Source organism: Cheilinus undulatus, linkage group 10 (genome assembly GCF_018320785.1).
Source record: "Cheilinus undulatus linkage group 10, ASM1832078v1, whole genome shotgun sequence".
Classification (NCBI taxonomy): domain Eukaryota; kingdom Metazoa; phylum Chordata; class Actinopteri; order Labriformes; family Labridae; genus Cheilinus; species Cheilinus undulatus.
Window position 1 is genome coordinate 13,990,227 of NC_054874.1, and position 21,201 is coordinate 14,011,427.

The window sequence follows — 21,201 nt, forward strand, 5'->3', positions numbered from 1 at the left end:
TCTTTTTGAATATCTCCTTTTTGATTTCTATATCAGTACAGTCATGGTTTTTATAAACAGCAAAGAGAGGCAGATGGTCACTCATATCTGTCATCAGTATCCCACACTCCACTTTGTCTGCTGTTGTATTTGTAAAAATATTATCTATAACAGCTGCACTCTGTGATGTAATTCTTGTTGGTTATGTAATTACTGGAAAAAGACTCAAACTTAACATTGAATTTATGAAGTCAGTTGATGACCTCAAATCACAAGGATTTTCTAGATCAATATTAAGTCCTCATATAGAAAAACAGCCTTATTATAAGTTCTGTCAAACATCTCCATAATTAGATCTATAAATGACTCTACACAGGTACCTGCTGCTCTGTAGACGCAACTGTAACTCATGTGTGGGGGACCAGGTTAAGTCTTTCTGGGCAAGTGGGCAAATTATGTTTTGCGCATGGCAGTGGAAACACTGCACACCCAGTAGGTGAACAGTGACATGGGATTAACTTGGGTCCCTTTAAGATGCTGTGTCTATTTGATGAATTATTTCATGGATTAATTATGTGACTTTTGTAGTAACAGGGAAATGAAGGACATCAGTTTGATAAAGGGGACATGTCAGAAGTTTTGAAAAAAAAACAAGAATTTGTTCTGTTGTAACCCTGGTAGGAGTACAACAAAAACTGAAGCCTTTTTGGTCTGCATATGAATGAACAATACTCTGCATTTTGAACATTTATTAGCACATAGTGGGGTGGATGATATTCGAAATCTGGGCTTGATTAAGCCATTGATAAGCTATTTAAAAGCCCTCCGTCACCTGGCCTTTAATAGATTTTAGTTCTGTGACACCTAGGGGGTTGTGTGTGCAAGAGGTATTTAGTTAAAGGTGCAGTGTGTAATATTTAGCCTATTAGCATTTAGCAAAACAAGCTTGGTTAAAATGAAACATAACATTTATAAGTAGATTGATCTAAATTAGTGCTGACATCTGATAACACATTTTTTAAATTTATGTTTTAAATTAACTCAGAATAAGCCTTTTATTCATACATAGGGAGGGTCCCCTCCAAGGACGCTGCCATCTTGGATTTTTGCATTTTGCCTGTTTCTATGGCACCATAGAAGGAACCAAATAACAGTTAAGCATGTATTTTTAAACTTCACTTGTTTCACAGTTATCACCAGAGAAATGAGCATCACACTCCAGAATTGACTGTTAGATGTTGATAGTCCCATTTTTACACACCTTTAATGGTTGGTAAAACTATGTATTTTTCCTGACTGTGGGACAGTCCTGTATGGTCTCAACCAAGTCAGTACTTCATTGGATGACCAATGGAATCAATCTGATAGTGTTTCAGTTCTAGTTAGAAGTTAAAGTTCTTACAACTCTGTAACTTGTCCTTTTCATGCCCATTTAGGTAAACAAACTGTTGTTAAAAGAACCTGGACACCAGAGGAATGTGCTGCAGTAGAACGCCATTTAAAGAAATTCATTCTGATGAACCAAGTCCCAAGGAAGGAGGACTGTCAGCGCTGCATCTCTGCAGAACCTCAAGCCCTGAAGAGTCGAGACTGGAGGGCAGTGAAGTACTTTGTTAAAAATCGAATTGCTTCTCTGCGAAGAAAGTTAGAGTGAAAGTGTTTCTCTGTACAGGGTAAAAGATAGGCTTGTCGGAGGAAGTGCTATAATATTTGAGATAGCCTACTGGAGGCAGAACAGAACACGAAAATGTTTTTATATTCTCTGAAGTCTCATATATATAAAATAGATTCTTGCATTATAACGTACACTGAGCTCAGGTGCATCAACTTCCCACTCAGTCTGACTATTTATTTCTGAAATTATTCAGTGAATGTGCTGCAGTATTCATAAATATAACCACTTTACATTAAAATGTTTATTCCAGAATCTACTTAATATATCTGAGACTGTAGAGCATCTGAAAACATGTTTGTGCTCTGTTTTACCTCCAGTAAGGGCATCTGAAATACTAAAGCTGTCAAAGTTGCCAATGTTATCATGTTTTTATGTTATTATATTTTGTTCTTATCAACACAAGGAGCTGTCAGACTGCTTTCCTGTAATCAAAGCTCACAGTAATAATCAGCAGTTGATTCATGTTCAGCAGGTGATTGTTTTTTGATCATCACTGCCCTGTCTACCCAATGTGAGGAGAGAAGATGCAGGATGTAAACCTCTGATGCAGCCTTGCAGTATTTTGTTAATAAAAAACCTATAGAAACAACTGATATCTCCATCTAGTTTTTGGTCCCTGCAAAGGTAGAAGGACTAGAAATATCTGTGTGTGTGTGGAAGTGGATCCCACAAGTGACAAATGCTAGAAACGTGTCCCATAAGTGACCAAAAAAACTAGCACAGAGAAAAAAAGTTTAGAATATGGCTAACCTAAAGTGATTGAAAATTTTGTTGATTTTTTTTAAGCTTGCCTGATTTTTTACAGAGGTCTAAAAAATTAGCACAGGAAAAAAGTTTAGAATATGGCTAACCTAAAGTGACTGAAAATTTTGTTATTTTTTTTTAAGCTTGCCTGATTTTTTTACAGTGGTCTGGGACCAAAGGAAAGGGTGGGCCCCACAATTGGGTAAAAAACGTGGGGCCCCGCAAAGTGACAAATACGAGTATGTGTGTGTGTGTGTGTGTGTGAGAGAGAGATAGAGAGAGAGAGAGAGAGAGAGAATGAGCGTGTGTGAGTGTAAGTGTGAATTTTGTGTTTCTGTCCCTGCTGTTCCCGCACCAAGTTGCTAAACTTGCAAAGCAGATGGACACACCTGTTTCTTTGTTTTTCACTGGTGAATCCATCTTGCAAAGCTCCCATCTGAACCGTTTGGGCCCAGATTAGAAAGTGACAGGACCAATCAGCAACGAGTCGTGATGTAAGAAAGCAGCAACAAGAGGCCAATGCCATTATGGCGGAAGAGATTAGCATAGATGCAGCTAAAGTGCCTGTTTTAACAGAACTGGATGACATTTTTTTGTCAAAAGAAGAACAAAGAACAGCAGTGAGTTGTTTTCAAAAATGACGAAAGTCGTGCACTGACATGTTGACATGCATGGTTTGCGTTATTTCTCAGTAGCGGCACACGCACAAATCGGTTACAGCTAAGTCACATGCTTTGTTGCTCTGATTGGCCCATAAAGATGTGACAGACAGAACGTTCATCCTATCACACAACGATTTTTTTTCAAAGGCTCTGCCCCTCATGTGTTGTATGGGCTGGTATGATAAGGCAGTCTGTTCAGTGAGGCTGTGTTGTCTAGACTCTAGACTGACATGGTCACTGTATGCGTTTAATTTCTGTTGTGTAAACTGACCTGAATGGGTAAAATTTCTGTTGAATTCAAATAAATAAAAATCAATAGCTATAAAAAATTTTGCTTAATTTGTAAATTTGATCTTTTTCCTCTCATATCTTGATTATATTACATTTTATTACAAAACAAACTAAAAACGAGTAGCACTTTAATTCATAAATGTGATCTAACAAAGGCAAAAGGCAAATATTAAACATAAATGCTTTTTGTATTGCAGGAATTCTGATTAGCCAGTGACTGGACCTTCCAGAGACAGGTGTTTTTATACTACAGTTGCTTGAGACACATGCACTGCTCTCAGAAGATACATAACTTACATTACATATTTTTATCTAAGTGACATTACTTTGTAAAAGCCTGTTTTGACTTCAATGTGAAAGACAGTTTTAAGTACTTTCCAAAATATTTTGACCATGATTGATTTATAAAATCAATAAAAAGATGAAACATCCAAGGGGGTGAATTCTTTTATGGGCACTTTGTCTGCTGATAAGCAAGTACTGTTTGGTTTTTAGCCAATTATAGCGCAGTTTTCTGGTCTGGTACCTGAAACAAGATATTTGACAATATTTTGTTTACTCACTAAGACTGCTTTTAGCTAAATGGAGAAGGGCCTCATGTTGGTCTTTGCCTGGGGCACACTACACAGGACATGTGAATGCAACTGGGTTCAGTGCATGGTGCTCCTAATTGAGTAGAGCTGTAAAAGCAAGTCAAATGAACCAGACTTTGTGGTAAAAGGGGATTTTCACGATCCTTCTTGGGTTGCTCTAACCTGACAGGATAGATGGATTTGTTTCCCACATCCATCTGGAAAACCTCCCATATATGGTGTCTGGGAAAGGGCAGAGTCTTTGAAAAAAACTCTGAGGGTGATTGGATCAATGCTCTGTCTGTCACATGCTTACGGGCCAATCAGAACAACAACGAAGAAATGTTGTCAAGTTCTGATAAATTCTTTTCCACCATAGTTGCCTCTTGTCGCTGCTTGCTTAAATCACGGCTCTGCCGCGCCTGGAAGTACTGCTTCTTACACCTGATTGGTCCTGTCACTTTCTCCCAGAGCCAAATCTGCTCAGATGGGAGCTTTGTATGATGGATTCGCCAGTGAGAAACACGGAAACGGGTGAATCCATCTGCTTTGCAAGGTTAGGGGTGCTCAGCTTAGATAATGTGACATCCAGACATCGTCACCTTATATCAGGCCTTTTACAGGCATTATATAAGGCATGTCTAGAGGAATACATTTGATTACTCAAACGTCAAAATAAAGCTTAAACATTTCAATTAAGATATTAACAGATACCTGTCAGAGTTAATTGTTTGGTGAGACAATGCTGCTGTTATTTTTAGAGGTACTGAGATGAAATTTTGGGGGCTGAAGCCCCCCAGAGGGTCTAAAATGGCCAACAGGTAAGGGTACTTGGCTTCAGGCCTGTGTCTCTAATGAGTAACCACCCTCAGAGTCACATACGAGAAAATTAAAAAGATGACAGAGCTGATACATTAGTAAATACAGCCTGTTTGGGAAGTTGAACATTTTTGAGGATGTGTTTATTTCATTCTGTTTGGCCCTAAAGACAACATGAAACATGTCTTTTGAGTTCATATTTGCTTTTACAACCTCAGGTCAGAATCAGTTAGTTTTTCAGACGTTGACAGCTATGATTTGAGATGAACCAAAAACATAAATACTCCCCTTAAAAAGAAGGCACAGTCATGCACACCCACATGCTTGTGAGGCCTCTGGGAGCGAGGGAACTGCAGACATTGTGGTGCCTCGGTCTGTGCAGCCACCAAGGTACCAGGGGACTTATCGATCTGTCAGAATCAACCTTTACATGCTCACACTCTGTATTCAGAATGTCAATGTCATGATTAACAAAGCTGAGAAAATATCCACGACACACTAAAAAAAGACCCTTTTTCGCTCCCTGGTGCATTTGAAAAAATGTGACTCAGACAGTATGCAAGGTCTGGATATGGGAACATTTCTACCATGCAGGGACTATTTGAGGTCAAACAGACTGTTGGCTGAATAAGAAGGGTTAAATGTGTTGTTTTTCTGTCAGTATGAGATAACCTGCCATGAATCTCCAGTGAGCATGTGGCAGATCTGTCATACTTTGTCTGCTGTGGGTTACTGCCCTCAGCGTATGTCTAAACCCTCAGAGACATGAAGCATTTGACACGACTTAGACAGAAAGAATGATCTGCTGCTGCAGGGGAAAACTTGAGTTTTCACGGATTAGAGAGGGACTGACAGGTCTTTAGTAGAAAGCGTATGGCTTTACACCTCAGACAGATCAATGTTGATGTTTGATGGTGGAATTCACCTGCAGCATAGAGGCAGGACTAAAGATTTAAAAGTGAGCTTTCAGACTGTTTGGATAATCATAAGTGCGTCATGGCTGGATTCTGCAGTGTTAGTAGTTCATAGGTTACAGCGTAGCTCTTTGTAATTGATTGTTTGCTAAGCCTTGCATTGCTTTCTTTGGCAACTTCTGTCAAACTCTGTGTTCTCACTTTTTTTTCTTTTTTTACACAAAGATTATGGTGCCATTCATTGATATCAGTTTATATCGTTCACCTTCTTCCTTCGTGATACATTGCATGAATTCTGGGCAAGGCTTCCATTAAAGTGGCTGTTCTAATTCAACAGAGGTCCAGTCAGTTGGTGTTAGTAGTCTCACGATTAATGTAACCAGAATCACCTGAGTGCAGTGCATGTGTTACAAGTGACTGTAGTATAAAGACACCTGTGTTTGGAAGGTCCAGTTACTGGTTAATCAGTATTCCTGGCTAATATTACACCATGAAGACAAAAGAACACTCAGAGAAAAGGTTATTGAAAAGTATAAGTCAGGGGATGGATACAAAAAAATTTAAGGTACTGAACATCTTCCAGAGTTCAGTTGAATCCATCATCAAGAAATGGAGGGAAAATGGCACACGTGTTTATCTGCCTGGATCAGGCCGTCCTCACAACCGTGCAAAAGGAAATTAGAAAAAGGGTCCACCAAGACCAATCTGTGTGATGGCCAAAAAGCACCAACTGGCGTTCACCAAAAGGCACGCGGGAGATTCCATGGTCAAGTGGAAGAAAGGTCTTTGGTCTGATGAGACCAAAATGGTGCAAAACACCAAACACAATACCACAACCACACCGCCAATGTGAAGCACCATGGGGATTCTTGTGGCAGCTGGGGCTGGAAGGTTTGTAAAGGTTAAAAAAAATATCTTGTAAGACAATTTTTTTCAGTCTGGAAGAGAGCTTCAGCTTGGGAGATGATTTATTCACTTATTTTAATCTACATATTTCTATATAGTTTTCATTACTTTGTAGAAATCTGTGTTCAATTTGACATTAAAGAGGAATTTTTCAAATGATTTTGTCAAAAAAGCCAAATTATTTTGGCCATGATTGATGTATGTATACAATGGAGGAGTAAAACATCCAAGGGGTGAATACTTTTTATAGGTACTGTAATTTACATACATACCTCACAAACAAAAAACAAACTGCATTCATTAAATGCAGCTTTAGATCCGAGGTCACTGACCCAGCCACAAAGGAAATAGCTGTAAGTGTCAAGGCTCTTGTATGACTTCATGTCTTGACATATGTCATGGCAAACACAACCATGGGAAACAGCTCTTCTTGTCTAGGCCTTCCAGGCATCTGCTGACTGTGACATACCAGTATGTGGCTGCCTAGCTCAAGGTAAGTGGGGCGGACCTTACCTGCTGCAGCTCCCCTTCAAGGCCAAGATGTTATGTCGTCTCGATGATGTCACTCTGCTTCAGTCCAACACATCTTTCTCAGAGTGATTGTATGACAGTTCTTTATTTTCTTTCAGTGACATCAACACACAACAAACTCAGATTAACCCAGTAGGGATCCTGCATCCGCTAGTGATAACACACAGCATGATTGGCTGTTTTTGGAATGATGGCTTGGCACATTGTGATTGACTATACACCAGAAAGTTCACAGAAATAGTTTTTGAGGAGGCTTTTGCTCGTGTCAGAGAGTCACTGCACTAATGTTTTATCCATGCTTGTACATATAAAGTTACAGTTTTTTTATGGACTGTTAGTATATAGCCAGCACATTTTATCAAAGACAAATTCCTTGTGAATTACAGCATAGCTAGCCAATCAAACTGACTCTGATTTGAAAGAAACACTTCTGAATTATAAACCTATATGACTTTAATTCAAGAGCTCGTGGTGTTAGCCTGTTAGCAGTGATTACAATGATTGCATAGATACTTTATGTGAAGATAATATTAACTAAAACATGTATCAGTCTATACAGCCTATCAAATCGTGTCATGTCACAGACGCAGGACCCTAAGCGGATCTGAAACCCGATCACATCTGGGCCATCCATGTGGGCCGAAAAAGCATCCTGTTCTTACATGACCTCATTCTGACTGGCTCAGTCACATGAAAGAAAGAGAAAACAGCTGTGATTGATTTAAGCACATTATCTCATTTCTAAATACCATAAGTGTTCAACTTATTTACCATGAAATCCAGATGTACAGACTTAACAGAACTTATTACATATGTGTTTCTGGTCACGGTGTTCTGCATGCACTTTAAAGCATTTAGTCTTCAATTAGGAGATGGCACCATCTAATAAAAAGCAATAAGAAAATTCTCTAGACTCCACATTGGCGCCATATTTGAAGAAACTTTTATGGCTCTATATATTTACTTGTTCAAATTTCTGTGATAAAATTAGGTGCTCTTTATAAAGTAGGACAATTTGGAGCACTGGGAAAATATATCCATAATATCTAAGTCTCCCCCTGTTAATGTTCCATCACATGCTGGTGACTTTATTTCCACAACTAAAATAGACTTCACTACAGTGAATCTGCAGGCCTGCTACATTTAGAAGCTCCTTATTTTATTCTAGTGAATTTACAGCTCAAATTTCCAGTCATAGTTGTGTCCTATTTTGTAGAGCCTAACTGACTTCAAGGCAGCTAAAGACTTGGCAGGGACATGTTATTGTCTTGAAGGCATTTAGATGCCTACCAAAATCGCTGCTCTTAATTTGCTCAGGAGTGTTACAGCAACACTCCCTGATCAGTAGTATGGCATAACTGTCAAGCTTGATAGAGGGCGAGCCTTCCTGTTCTCACAGCCAGCGGCTGAAGAGAGGAGGGGGCCGCTGACTTGATTAAGCTGAGGCAGACAGGTGTGCAGGTGGAACACTGCAAAGCCGAGAGCTACCTCCTGGAGAATTTTTGTTTGTGACCCTGTCTGCTCTGTTGTCAAAATTGGATGTTTATAGTTTAAAAAAATCATAAATAAAAAACATAATGTATTGACGCCAACCTAAAAATGAAAAAGAATGAAAAGAATCTAAGCAAAATAATCCACATTTCTGTGAAAGAAACACTAAAAATTTTGATTTTAATGTCACATATTTACAAGAGAACTAATTCAGAATTGTAGAGTTTAAAAAATGTTTGAAATTTACAAGAAAAAAACATGACATTTCTGAGTGTAGAAGGTTTTTATAATTGTAAACATCCGGCAGTGTTAAGTAAAAAAATGACAAGAAACCAAACAGAAAGCAGTAGTTGGATTTTTGACTTTTGGAGTTTATAATCTCAAAAATTCCAGGTTTTGGTTCACTTTCATTTACAACTTTAACCCCTTAAAGCCAGGTAACTCTAATAATAGCCAGTAAATTCTCGTTTTTGAAATGGAAATGTTTATTTAACCTTCTACTGAAATCAAAAAAAAAAAAAGAGAGAAATTGCCATAAAATTTAACATACGTATTTATTTTTGTATCACATTTTATACATTAGACGCTTTTGGCAACTGATAATCCACTTAAGAGGAATTTTTTTTATCATTTATCAGATTATATTTGAAGGTTTTTAAGTAATTTTTTATTATATTGATTAGACAGAGGTGACATAAAATTACGTGTCAAATATGATACAATTAATTTTAAGGGGTTTAAGTTATAATTTTCAATTACCTAACAGGAAGTGAAAAGATCCTCTTTTTTCTCTAGAGTGCCCCTGATATACAGTCGTGATAATAGATAGTTTATACCTTGATCTCTTTGTCAAGAGCAAGTGTCTGAAGGCCTATTATCTTGGGATTTTGTTGCCGAAAACAATTAAAATTGATGTGTACTTATTCCAAGTAGGTCCAGCTTTTTGGGCTGTGTGGCGGCACAGAGGTTAGCACTGTTGCCTCACAGCAAGAAGGTTCCTGGTTTGCTTCCTGGGCCTTTCTGTGTGGAGTTTGTATGTTCTCCCTGTGCACGCGTGGATTCTATCCCACCACCGGAAACATACTCAGGAGGTTAATTGGTGACTCTAAGTTGGCTGTAGGTGTGAATGTGAGCATGCCTGGTTGTTTATCTCTATATGTCAGCCCTGCGATTGACTGGCGACCAGTCCAGGGTGTCCAGGGAGTGTGTGTCTCATCCTTTGCTGTTGTTTTGACTGAGAGCCCCCTAGTAGTGATATTCACATACTGTGTGTTTAATGCTCTAAAAGAAATCATCATTGCAGTCATTGCAGACATTTTACACATCATTTATTTCAATACAAATCTTACAGCACAGTCACTAGTTTTTTTTTTTTCATAAATACAATAAGACACCACATTTAACAGGCAATATTTTAACAGTGACAAAAAGTTGTGCGAAAAAAGCTGGCAAACATTAAGTAAACATTCAGCTGAGGTTTTTCACTCCGGCCATGAAGAAAGCTTCACATGTAATAGATTTATTCTCATATGACTTTTAAATCAATATTCAACTTTGATATAAAATTCACATTGACATGCATCAGTTCAACATCTGTGCCAAGTTTCTTGTGTCTCTTTTTTTTCTTTTTTGTTCCAAACAGGAAGTAGAACTTCTGCAAAAAAAATGTTAAGGTACAAACAAGGGTAAAAACTCTCAAGCTCTGAATTATTTATAGTCCATGAACTCAAAGATGGATTCAGTTCTTCAAACCTTTACCATGAAAGTGCTTTAAAGTGCTGCTTTAAGTTTCAAAGTGGAGCTTTTCTTGTGAGGATGTGAGTGGCTTGGAAAGGAGCAATTGTCCACAAATGACAGCATTAGCATTAGGTTTAGCCCACCTGAATCCTGATGAGAATACACCCACCAATCACGCTATTTGATTTACCAACACATCAATGCAAATATCGAATAAGCCAATCACAAGGCAGCAAACTGGTGCGTTTAGGTTTGTAGACATGGTCAAAAAGATGTGCTGAAGTTCAAACCAAGGAGATAGGTGTACCTAATAAAGTGATCATGGCTGTATATGTCAACTATTTTACAAGATCATTGAAGATGTCTTAACCCAGACTCCACCTGTCAAACACCCTGTCCTGTTAGCAGAGCTGGTTTAAGTATGTCACCGGAGAAGATCAGTAACCTCAGGCTTACTTCATTCTGGGAACTGAATGTTCATTCAGTGCATCAGCAGACGTGTGATATATGGTCCCAAACCCTCCTCCAAGCATGGAATGTCATTCTGTCAGCTTAACATTCAAGACACACAAAACTGGGTTACATCCTATAGCATGAGAAGGTGAAGACATGAATATCATTCCTTAAAGGTGTATCATGAAGTAGGTCAGAACTGTGAGGCAGCTGAGGTGCAAGAAGGAACCACCGCCAGGAGAGAGCAGTATGGACGTACCGCTCACAACCTGCCCCACTTGAACCTGAACAAATCACTGTGGAAAGGAAATGGCACCAGAGTCCACAAGCACATTACCACAAACAATCAAAGACATGCAAGCGTCTAAGTTAGACATGTTATTTGTATCCTGACCTTTTGACCCAGCATTGTGTACCACATACTGTCAAATTCTACAAGCATTAGCCCGTGTACCCTTGTTGACCTTTTGTCTGGTCGTTTGAGTTTTCTGCATTCATTTTGATTGTGATCATCCTCAGGCCTTTATTTTGAATAAATAAACAAATTTGCAAATTTGTTTAGCAGATGTGGCTGTGTGTCATGGGCTGGAGGAAGAAGAGAGGGCAATTGTCTTGGCAAAGGTGAAAATTTTGCAATTAAAAGAATCAAGCAAACTGGATTTTGGATATAATTCTGAACTGACTAACTGATGCTAAGCACCGCCCTCAAATGCAGCAAGCCAATCACATTTTTCTCGACTCCACAGTGCACTCAGACATCCGTCTCATAGACCCCTATAGAAAAGCATAAAAAATCATTTTCCTGTGGTTTTACTGAAAATTATACAACTCAGAGAAATGGGCCATCCATTTGCATGGGTAAAGGAAACACTGATACAAGGTATCCTGACAAGCCAGAGAATGGAGTGTATTTTATCCCGTTTCCTAAAACTCACATAAGCATAGCAAAATGTCTCCTATGGATTAAGCTATATGGCAGACCACTCTGTCAGCTCAATGCAAATAAGATTTACAAGGACTTTTACATTTTTTCCTACACTTTAAGGCAGAGCAGTTGAAGGTTGTTAAAAATAAGTTGTGTTAATTAAAATATTTGAAACCGTTATGTTAACTCTGTTTTAATGAGTTGATAGAACATATCATTTTTGTTACATTTACATTTTGTCAAATTACTTGACAATCATCCCTTAATCTGCAGTGAATTCCCAGAATGCCTTTGGTCATTAGACACTTTTGAACCATGAGTGAAGTTACCGACTCAGTTAGAGAAGTCCCACTTGAGCAGCTCTACATTGCTGAAATACCTGAGTTGTGTTGAATTAAGAAACCAAACACTTTGGGTCTGTTTTGCCAACTTTATGAAAAACACACATTTTAAGATTCAAGTAAACTAAAGTCAATCACTTTGAGTATTATTTTGTGCAAATGTACACAGAATGTCTTTGGGCATAAGACACTTCTTGCACCATGAGCAAAGTTACTGACTCAGTTACAGAAGTCCCGCCTATGGGAAGTAATTTCAATCAAAATGTCCAATAGTTGGCATACTGAGCATGATGAAAGAGGGCTTCCTACTTCAGTGTCCCGCTCAGACTACACAATATTTTTGGTCGTTCACAACAGAATCATGTCAGACTATACAACAAAAATCTTGCCCCGTCTTGGCTGACAACTAGGCCACACTACAAGACGTAACCATTGTCTCCCACTTTCAAGTTTGCAGGTTGACAGGGGCCAGGTCAAAGAGTGTCTGTCAACAGAAGCGCTCTATGTGACTGTAGCGGTCTTTTGCTCATAAAAAAGGGAAATAAGAAACAATGATAGATTGGCTTATGGATAACAGTTATGGATGTGTCAAGAGGAGAACAGTATGGACTGACTGTCCTTCAAATAGGACTTAAGGTATGCAAGTGATAACGTAAACAAAATAAAATAAAATGTACACATTTTTAGGGAGTTTAAGGGAGTAAAAGGGGATAAAAAGTAGTTAATCTAGTAAATATTGATGCAAAGATGAGGAGCAAATGCTCTCCTATTGTTAGACATTAGGATTCGCGTCGTTGACGTTGGGTCAGTGTGTCAAACTGGACGACGATGTAAGAAAAATTCCGACATGCTAATCTTGGTAAATTGTGGTCATGGGGCATCTTGGACGCATCATTGATTATGTCACACTACAAGATCATTTTTCGTTCCTGACGCTCTAAATCGGGCCCGAGTTTTGACCATGAGCTGTGATGTTGCAATCGGGCTAAAATCTGGCTGAATATGTGTAGTCTGACCCGCTCTTTACTGATACCTGTAGACACACAGGTTGGCCAACATTGAGCAGCATAAATGTATAAGTATGTGATAAAAATTAAGGAAAATTTCAGTGTAAAAACGTAGCTTTACAAACAAATTCTTAAACATTGTTTTGATTTTAATCTAAAGGAATTGTGAGTGTAGGAAGGTTTCCACAGTTTAGTTTAACTTAAAAAAGTCAAGTTCACCCAACATAAATGTATGAGTAAATTTAAGTTGATATAAATTAAAATGACTTTTTCCTGCTACTAAACAAATACTGTTGTTCCATTGTCCTCATTCTTTAAGTTTGTTACAGCATGTATAATCACCATGTAGCCCACTTTGTTACATAACATTTATGCATGTCAGCTGTTACTGCAAATGCTATGGTAACTTCAGCCTCATAATATTAGCTCATATCATCTTTTCAATTCCTTTTTTTGTTCTTGAAGAAGTGGACATCAGCAAAAAAAAAAAAAAAAAAAAAAAAATATATAGCCAGAGGTTGTAGTTACAGCTTGGTATGGGCTAGTTTCACTAAGTGGATGGTGGCATGATTTTTTCTATTAATCAGAGGTGATTTGGGACATTTTTGTTTGTCTGTTTTTAATCTGACAACACCAAAAACAAACAAACAAAAAACAAACAAACAAACAAACAAAAAAACATATGGCCATGTAAATGGTTGATTTTTGATTAAGTATTGGTCCAGAATGAAAAACAAGCATTTGAATAAAAGTAATAAAAGTATTGGGAAGGAAAGAACCTGGAGATGGAGGTACTGATAAAGAAAATGTAATTTTAAGAGTGGGAAGGTGCCATGTGAATATGTTGGTCATCAGGTAATATTGAGGCCTTTTTTAAAATCTGACATTGCACAGACAATAAAAAAAATCTACCTCGATGCAAGTTTTGCCTTCTGGCACCTTCTTCACTTGGATCTACATTTTTTGAGTTTTCATTATGCGTACATTAATGTTTGGTTTACTTGACTCTTTAAAGTCAAACTACACTGTGGAGATTTTCATACACTTTAAAATTCTGTTTAAATCAGAATCAAAACAACATTTTTAAGTATTTAAGCTTAATGTACTTCATCAGATGCAACTTTACCTAATTTTGCCACATAGTTTGATTTTGAACGTTTATGCCACTCAAGGATTATTAAAAGATGCACACTGGACAGGAAGTCCTCCTCTATAATGTTTAGTGTACCACTTATTGGGTATAGTTGTTGCTTTAACTGAGTCAGTAACTTCACTCATGGTGCAAAAGTGTCTAATGCCCAAATGGCATTTGGGAAAACTGCAGATTGAGGGATGATTGTCAAATACTTCGAGTACAGCTCCAAAAATACTTAGAATAATGGACAGCTGTTTACTTGAAACTAATAATGTGTTCTATTAACTCAGAAAAATAGAGCTGAAATTGCTCTTTTAAATTTAAAGTTAACACAAGTCATTCTTTAACAACCTTCAAACGTTCAGTGATGTGTTAAATTCAGCTGCATAAATTCACATTTTATTATTTAGTTTTAAAGTTGTTTTGTAACTTCAAAGGTGAGCAGCAGCTCATGCAGACTTCATTATGTTAAAATATTCACACAGATGTGGCCTCCGACCTGTCTGCAATAGAGCTGTAAGGGCACATCCGGTTGGTGGCGAGTGATAAGCAGACATGGATGTTCACATGTTGGGGCTGTTTGTATGAAGCAGCGTATTTTTGTTGACAGCGGCTGCAGTCTGCAGTCCTCACTGGTAAACTGAGATTCATAAGGATGGATGATCAAATGAGGATTTTGTTTCTTTTCAGTCAAATGCTTTGCATAATTGCTCTCACTCTGTCTCTCTTGCTTATTAGTATGAGCGCTGAGAGACAAAATTAAGAAATATCTAGTTATGCAGCTCTGTCACATGGGGGAAAAGGCAGCTTTCGGTTCTTGTGAGATATTTCAGGATTACTCAGTACCATTTTGCAGCCTATGATAGCAAACGAACAAAAAAACAACCACTAGGCTGATGGTTTTAATTGTGCTTTATATTACTCCTAACTTTGCCTTTGTTCGAATTAGATACGTCTACTAAAATAATGTCCTACCTTTGCCTGAGGCCTATGAGTCTGCTTTAAAGCTGCCTAAAAACCTTTCAGGAGCTTATCCATCACTGCTTGGATTAATTATGTGTAAAAAAAATGAAAGAGACATGCATAAAAACCTTCCTTCTTTATCTGTTTTGTGTTTTTTTTTCTGTACAGTGAATAAAAAACTTGTAATGACATCCTACCCCTTGATTTACTTTGCTGTAAAGCAGTGAAAAAGAAAAACAGAGTGGAAAGCTTTTTTTCACATAGCAAACATTGACGTATGATGACACAGTGGTTACGTCAGCTCCTGAGGCCTTTGACAAGGTCGCTCAACAAACCAACGGATTCAGGTACAGTACATGAAAGTTCTTCTGAGGGATCAAAGTTCACAGTTTTGACCAAGTCAGCTTACTTAACACTAGAGGCGAAGCACTAAAACACAGGTCACTAACACAGATTTAGACTGGCACAATATCCCTGCCCCCCCTCCCCGGCCTTCAGTCGCCACATTTAGCGTGCTGTCACTTTGATCAGAACACGTGAGGAACCATGTGTGGAAATAGGTTTACATCTGCAGCAGCAGCAGCAAGTGAGCGTAATGATCATGTTAGGCATTTAGTGCTATAAAATTGGATATTTCCAATTCAAGCCCTGCATGTGAAAGCTAACTGTCCATTAAAGCTTGCATAAGTCAAAGAATGACTCTCCTAATGGACATTCAAGATATTAGATCTCATCGCAACCTGCAAATTCAAAGCCTTATTATCAAGAATGTACCAATCTGTTTCAAATACATCCGAGTTATCTGATTCTGCAGCTTGGCTGTGAAGATAATGACTTGATTTGTGTTTACTGGGTTTGGTTCTGGTTGGTATGTGTGTTTCCCAGGGCTAGACATCAAGCAGCATCCAAATAGGAGACAGAAAACGACAGAAGAAAAAAATCTGTCACTGCTGAGACCCCTCTCAGCGGACTCCTTCCTAATCCTAATGCCAGACTGATTTCATAAAGATACACATGCTGGTTTACAGTGAGGAGACTCAGACAGATATGATAAAGATAAACACATCCGTTTACAGTGAAAAGCCTTTGGGAAATGTCAGATAGCAGCAGCCAAGGTGCAGGTTTTCTCATCTCAGTTTATTGGCCTGAGAAGTCACCACTGACACGACTGGAACTTTGTTATCACTTGGTTATCGAGATGCCCTGTTTATTGTTGTGGGTGGTTTGTGCCCCTGTGCCATGACTAAGGAAACGGCTTCTCATGGTTTCAGTAAACTCTGACGCACAGCAACCACAAAACATGATAAATAAACAGAGCTTGTGTAACAGCTCAGTGCTGCCTCTGGCATAAGGAGGGGGCAGGAAACACTGGGCCACATTCACCGACCATTTTTAAGAGTCAAATTTGTTCTTTAAACCCACTTATAGGGTTTTTATGCACGCTTCAGCACTCTTACACATATGAATGCTGATAAGATAAGACAGCATGGTTAATTTTGCACTTAGCAGCACTCAAATATGCCAAATTACACTATAGAAATTAATATGAGGGCCCAACATGAAACAGTTTTTACAGTTTTTTTTAAGTAACGGCCCCAACTTAACACCTCATGTTGTCACTTAGTTGACATAACATAACAAGCTAAAAGGTCAAGTTTGCAGAAAACTTTCCAACAGAAATATACAATTAACTGGGCTTGAGAAAAAATAGTTGCAGCAGCTATTTAAGTTGAGCCCCCAAAAAATGTTCAATGGCTCAACTTAAATCTGCACATTCATTGGTATATATCTTATAATTCTTTTTAAAGACTCAATATAATCTGTGGTATCCGCTAGTTAAGTTTGCACAAGTGCACCCAATATATTTGTGTATAAGGGCTTTCAAAAGATTAAAATTTTTGACTGTAATGAATTGAATAGTTTTTCTTATGACTTAAATGAGGGGTATTTGACATCCTGTTTTAATTCAGACCTGCTTTTATTGGTAGACTGAAGAGTTTAATGTGAACTTGATTGGAAAAGCATTTGTCAGGATTTGAAAATGAAATAAAAGAATATAAAAAAGGGTCAGATGACTTTGACTTCCACTGAGCTGTTTTTGAATTTTAGAGTGAAATGAGAGATTAAGGAGCTGTGGTGGATTTATTTTACATCACTGTGGCTGCAGGGTGACGCTGAAATGCCTCAACCAAAGTGTAAGGGACAGTTAATCATGCAATTAATCACGATTAAAATACTGCACAAATGGCGGACCTTCATTGATTTCAATTAACTCAATTAATCTTGACCATAATATATGTGCATATATATATATGTGTGTGTGTATGTAGTTTTATTAATGCCATTAATCGCGTGCTTTTTAGGCCTTTTGTCACACTTCAGTGACTCCCTGCAACAATAGACATGTAAAATAAGTCCACCACTGCCCCTTAATGTCCCATTTCACTTTAAGACAGATAAGACAGTAGGTTGCAAAAAACTGTAATTTTAAAATGGGACAAAATGGATGCAATCAATTGCAATTAAATAAAGAAAGTCTGGGTATAGTAGTGATTGAAAATGTATATATATATATATATATATATATATATATATATATATATATATACTCTTGTGTACCTCCTATGTTTGCAAACAGCCCTGCACTCTCAGTGCTAATTGGGAAAACATGCATAGGCTTCTAGCTTACAAGGACATAGCATCCATCCAGCCAGGAACATAAGAAGGAACAATCCATCAGGTTAAGGACACGTCATAAATGTGGCATGGATTTCTCAAAGATTTCTAAAGAGCAGATTTAAGGAAAATCTTATGAAGTTGTTGGTGAATGTGGCCCTTTATGCCTTGCATTGTCAGATTATCTTGTAAACTGGTTTCAATGTTGAATAATCATCTTATGGATTGGAATATATGACTGATTGATTTGCAGAAGTAAAAAACCCCATAAGCTTTGGGGGTCAATACCCATGCTTAAGCCCTGTTACACCATCTGCTTTACACATAGAGATATCAAATGCCTTCAGGCTGATACAACATATGAAAACTTGCCAGCTTTTTCTTAAAACCTACAGAGGATGGCCTCAGGCGTTTCTCAGCTCACACCAGGGAGATGAAGATAATTTCATATCTCTGGTGCTGTCTGCTGGCACCAGAAACTCCCCGCAACAGGCTGTAAAACCTCAGAGGGGGGAGCGGGGCCTCATGGCATTTCTGAGCAGTGAGAAGAGAGAGAGAAAGAAGAGAGACGGGTTCTGCTAAAGCTGCTTTTAAATCATCTTTAACACCGAGGCATCTGTCAAAAAGTTGGAACCAAGATTAAGCCAATTATAAGTTTGGTTAATTTGGAATGCATTACTTTGAGCAAAAATGCCAAAAAAAGCATGTCCTTGTTTCTGATGGAAATATGAACTCACTTTCCATACTGGCTTGGCATGCCTGAATAGAATTTGCTGCACAGCCGCCGACAGCTTTTCATTTGAATTTCAAACAACTTTAAGCTTGTTGTGAGATATTTTGCCAAGAACGCAAAGATAAGAGATCAAGCCTGGGAATTTAAATGGAATTAAACAATGCACAGACCAGTTTTAAAAGGTAGCAGAGATACCCTGTGGCCAGCAATTAATGTGAACTTGGTTAAGAAACAAAAATGAAAAATAGCATTGAATGAGGTAGATGGGAATTAAAGTGTAACAAAAAGAGAAGTGATCTACCTACAGTATTTAGTCTGTTTTTCCTCATTTGAGCGTTTCAGTTTCTCCAAAGCGGTCTCTAGAGATTCCATCGGTGGCTCAACTGGCTTTACAGCCATTAGTCAATCGGAAAAAAAAGTTTTTGAAAGCAGTGTAAACATGTCTGGGTCGTCCAAGTCTCAGAGTTTTAAAGGACAGTCGTTACGGTTGATAAACCTTTGCTGCAATTCCCATTGGGGTCCACTGATCTGTCCACAACACTGCAGACCTCAGCCCCCTTCCCCAGACACCCTTCATTGGCATCACTGTCCTCCGAGTTGCCCTTACTCCTGCCTTGCTGCTCGCTCTGCCAGCTGTGCCTGCTGTAAATGTAGCCGTTCACAGGACCGGAGTTACCCAGGCGGTGCCTCTTCATGCAGAGGATTTCCTTAAATGCGTATCTGAACTCGGGGCTTCGGCAGTAAATGAGCGGGTTGAAAGCCGAGTTTGCGTAACCTATCCAGTTGAGTATCCTGAAGGTGAGGTCATGGTGGAGCTCCTTCCATATGGCCACCAGCACGTTGAGGAGGAAGAAGGGCAGCCAGCACAATGTGAAGATCCCCATGATGATGCCCAGCGTCTTTAGGGCTTTGTGCTCCCGCAGGCAGAACTTAGCCTTCTTTTGGCTGCGCCCGTTGCTGGCCTCTAGAGATTTGAGGTTGCTGTTGTCGCTGTTGTGGAAGCGTCCAACACTTTGGTCAATCTTCTTTAACTGACGTTTGGCCTCTTGGAAAACACGGCTATAGACAAAAACCATGATGACCAAAGGGATGTAGAAGGAGACAATGGAGGAGGTGATAGCATACGCCATGTTGGTGTAGAACTCACAGCAGCTGCTGTTCGCGATGCACTCCTTGGCTTCCTTATCATCTGATATCCACCACTTCATGTGAATGGGCAGGAAAGATATCAAGGCAGCGATCACCCACACCAGGACGACCACGATGCGAGCCCTGCACTTGGTCAGCATGGACTGGTATCTGAAAGGTGAAGTGATGGCCAGATATCGATCTATAGCTATCACGCACAGGGTCTCGATGCTCGCTGTCACACAGAGCACATCAGTCGCAGTCCAGAACTCACACCAGAAACTGCCGAAGTGCCAGGTCTTAAAGATGATATAACAGGCACCGAAAGGAATCACAATGAGACCCATGACCAGGTCAGCGCAGGCCAGGGAGGTGATGAAGCAATTGGTGACATTTTGAAGACGTTGGAAACGTGCGATCGCTGTGATGACCAGGATGTTTCCAAAGACGATGCACAAAACCAGCAAAGACATAACCATGCCCAGCAGGATCATTGTTGCCTCACTGTAGCCCTCCTTGCTCGTGGCTCCTTCTGAGGAGGAGTTGATCATCCCTGCACTCACATTGAGGTTTCCTGGGGGGATTGTACTTCCCATCTGACAAGATTGTTTGTAGACATCACACAGAGACAAACATGCAGAAAAACAAAAGTAAGGGGCACAATTTAAACCTCAAGGTAAGGAAGAAAAACAAAAAATTAAAACTCATGCATGCATGTGAAACTAATTTATCAAAATAGCACTAAAGAGTCTGATGCTGCTTATACATTAACTAAAAAAGGAACTAAAATAAAGGCACAAACACCACTAAAAAACACTTGAAATGATGGAAAGCAAGCTGAACACTCCAAATACAAAGAAAAGTACAAACCTCCACAGGTTGTTGTAGCCTCCCATACAACGTAGAATTGTCACTTTTCACCTACTTCCTACAAAGTATTCACCGTCACATGCCCTTCTGTCTGCTCGCCGTGTCTCTTGATCACCATGTGTCTCACTCACTCACTCAGTCCCTCAGTTGAGCTGTGCTTCCTCTAATGTGTCTCCCGGGCTATTTGTCAGAGCCCTTATAACGTGCAGTGATGACATCATGGTCAGTGTTCAGCCAATCAGGCAGCAAGCCTGCAGAGGGTGCTGAGAGCTCCAGAGAGCTTGAACACATTGTCCCTGCAGCCGGCTGCTGCAGGGCTGCATGTGACAAGAGCTGCAGACGAATGCAAAGACTTTTTTCTTCTTTTTTGAAAAATTTTATAAACTTTCCATGGAGTTTTGCTTATGCTCAAACTGCAGAGTTTGAAGGAAAATAAATGAAATATTTAGCTCAGTTGTGCAGCTGTAAGTCTGGATCTTATCAAAAACAGGTGCAGTTTCTTTGAGTCTTGAGGAGAAAGTTGGGGGCAAATGTAATCCAGCTGGCAAATTAAAGCACTCTTGACTGTATAATGTTTGACTTATATGGCGCTTTTACAGATGACGTCTTTCTTTGTCCTGAAAAAACCTCTCTGTGTTTGTGTGATTTG

At 39.0% G+C, this 21,201-nt stretch overlaps 1 protein-coding gene across 3 annotated transcripts; it reads right to left on the reverse strand.

The window, feature by feature from the left end:
- Positions 1–9,957: 9,957 nt before the first annotated feature.
- On the reverse strand, positions 9,958–20,704 carry adrb2a (adrenoceptor beta 2, surface a). Of its 3 annotated transcripts, none has more exons than XR_005992456.1 (3): positions 20,553–20,704; positions 18,860–20,278; positions 9,958–14,822 (listed from the first exon to the last, which is right to left on the reverse strand). XR_005992456.1 is itself a non-coding variant. In XM_041797377.1 (2 exons), the coding sequence occupies exon 2, from the start codon at positions 20,276–20,278 to the stop codon at positions 19,022–19,024; it is 1,257 nt and encodes a 418-aa protein (XP_041653311.1). In that variant the 5' UTR covers positions 20,553–20,704; the 3' UTR covers positions 9,958–19,021. The 3 variants fall into 3 exon arrangements, 1 of the variants encoding a protein (XP_041653311.1); XR_005992455.1 differs by having other exon boundaries at positions 9,958–18,355; XM_041797377.1 differs by having other exon boundaries at positions 9,958–20,278.
- Between the last annotated feature and the right edge of the window lie 497 nt (positions 20,705–21,201).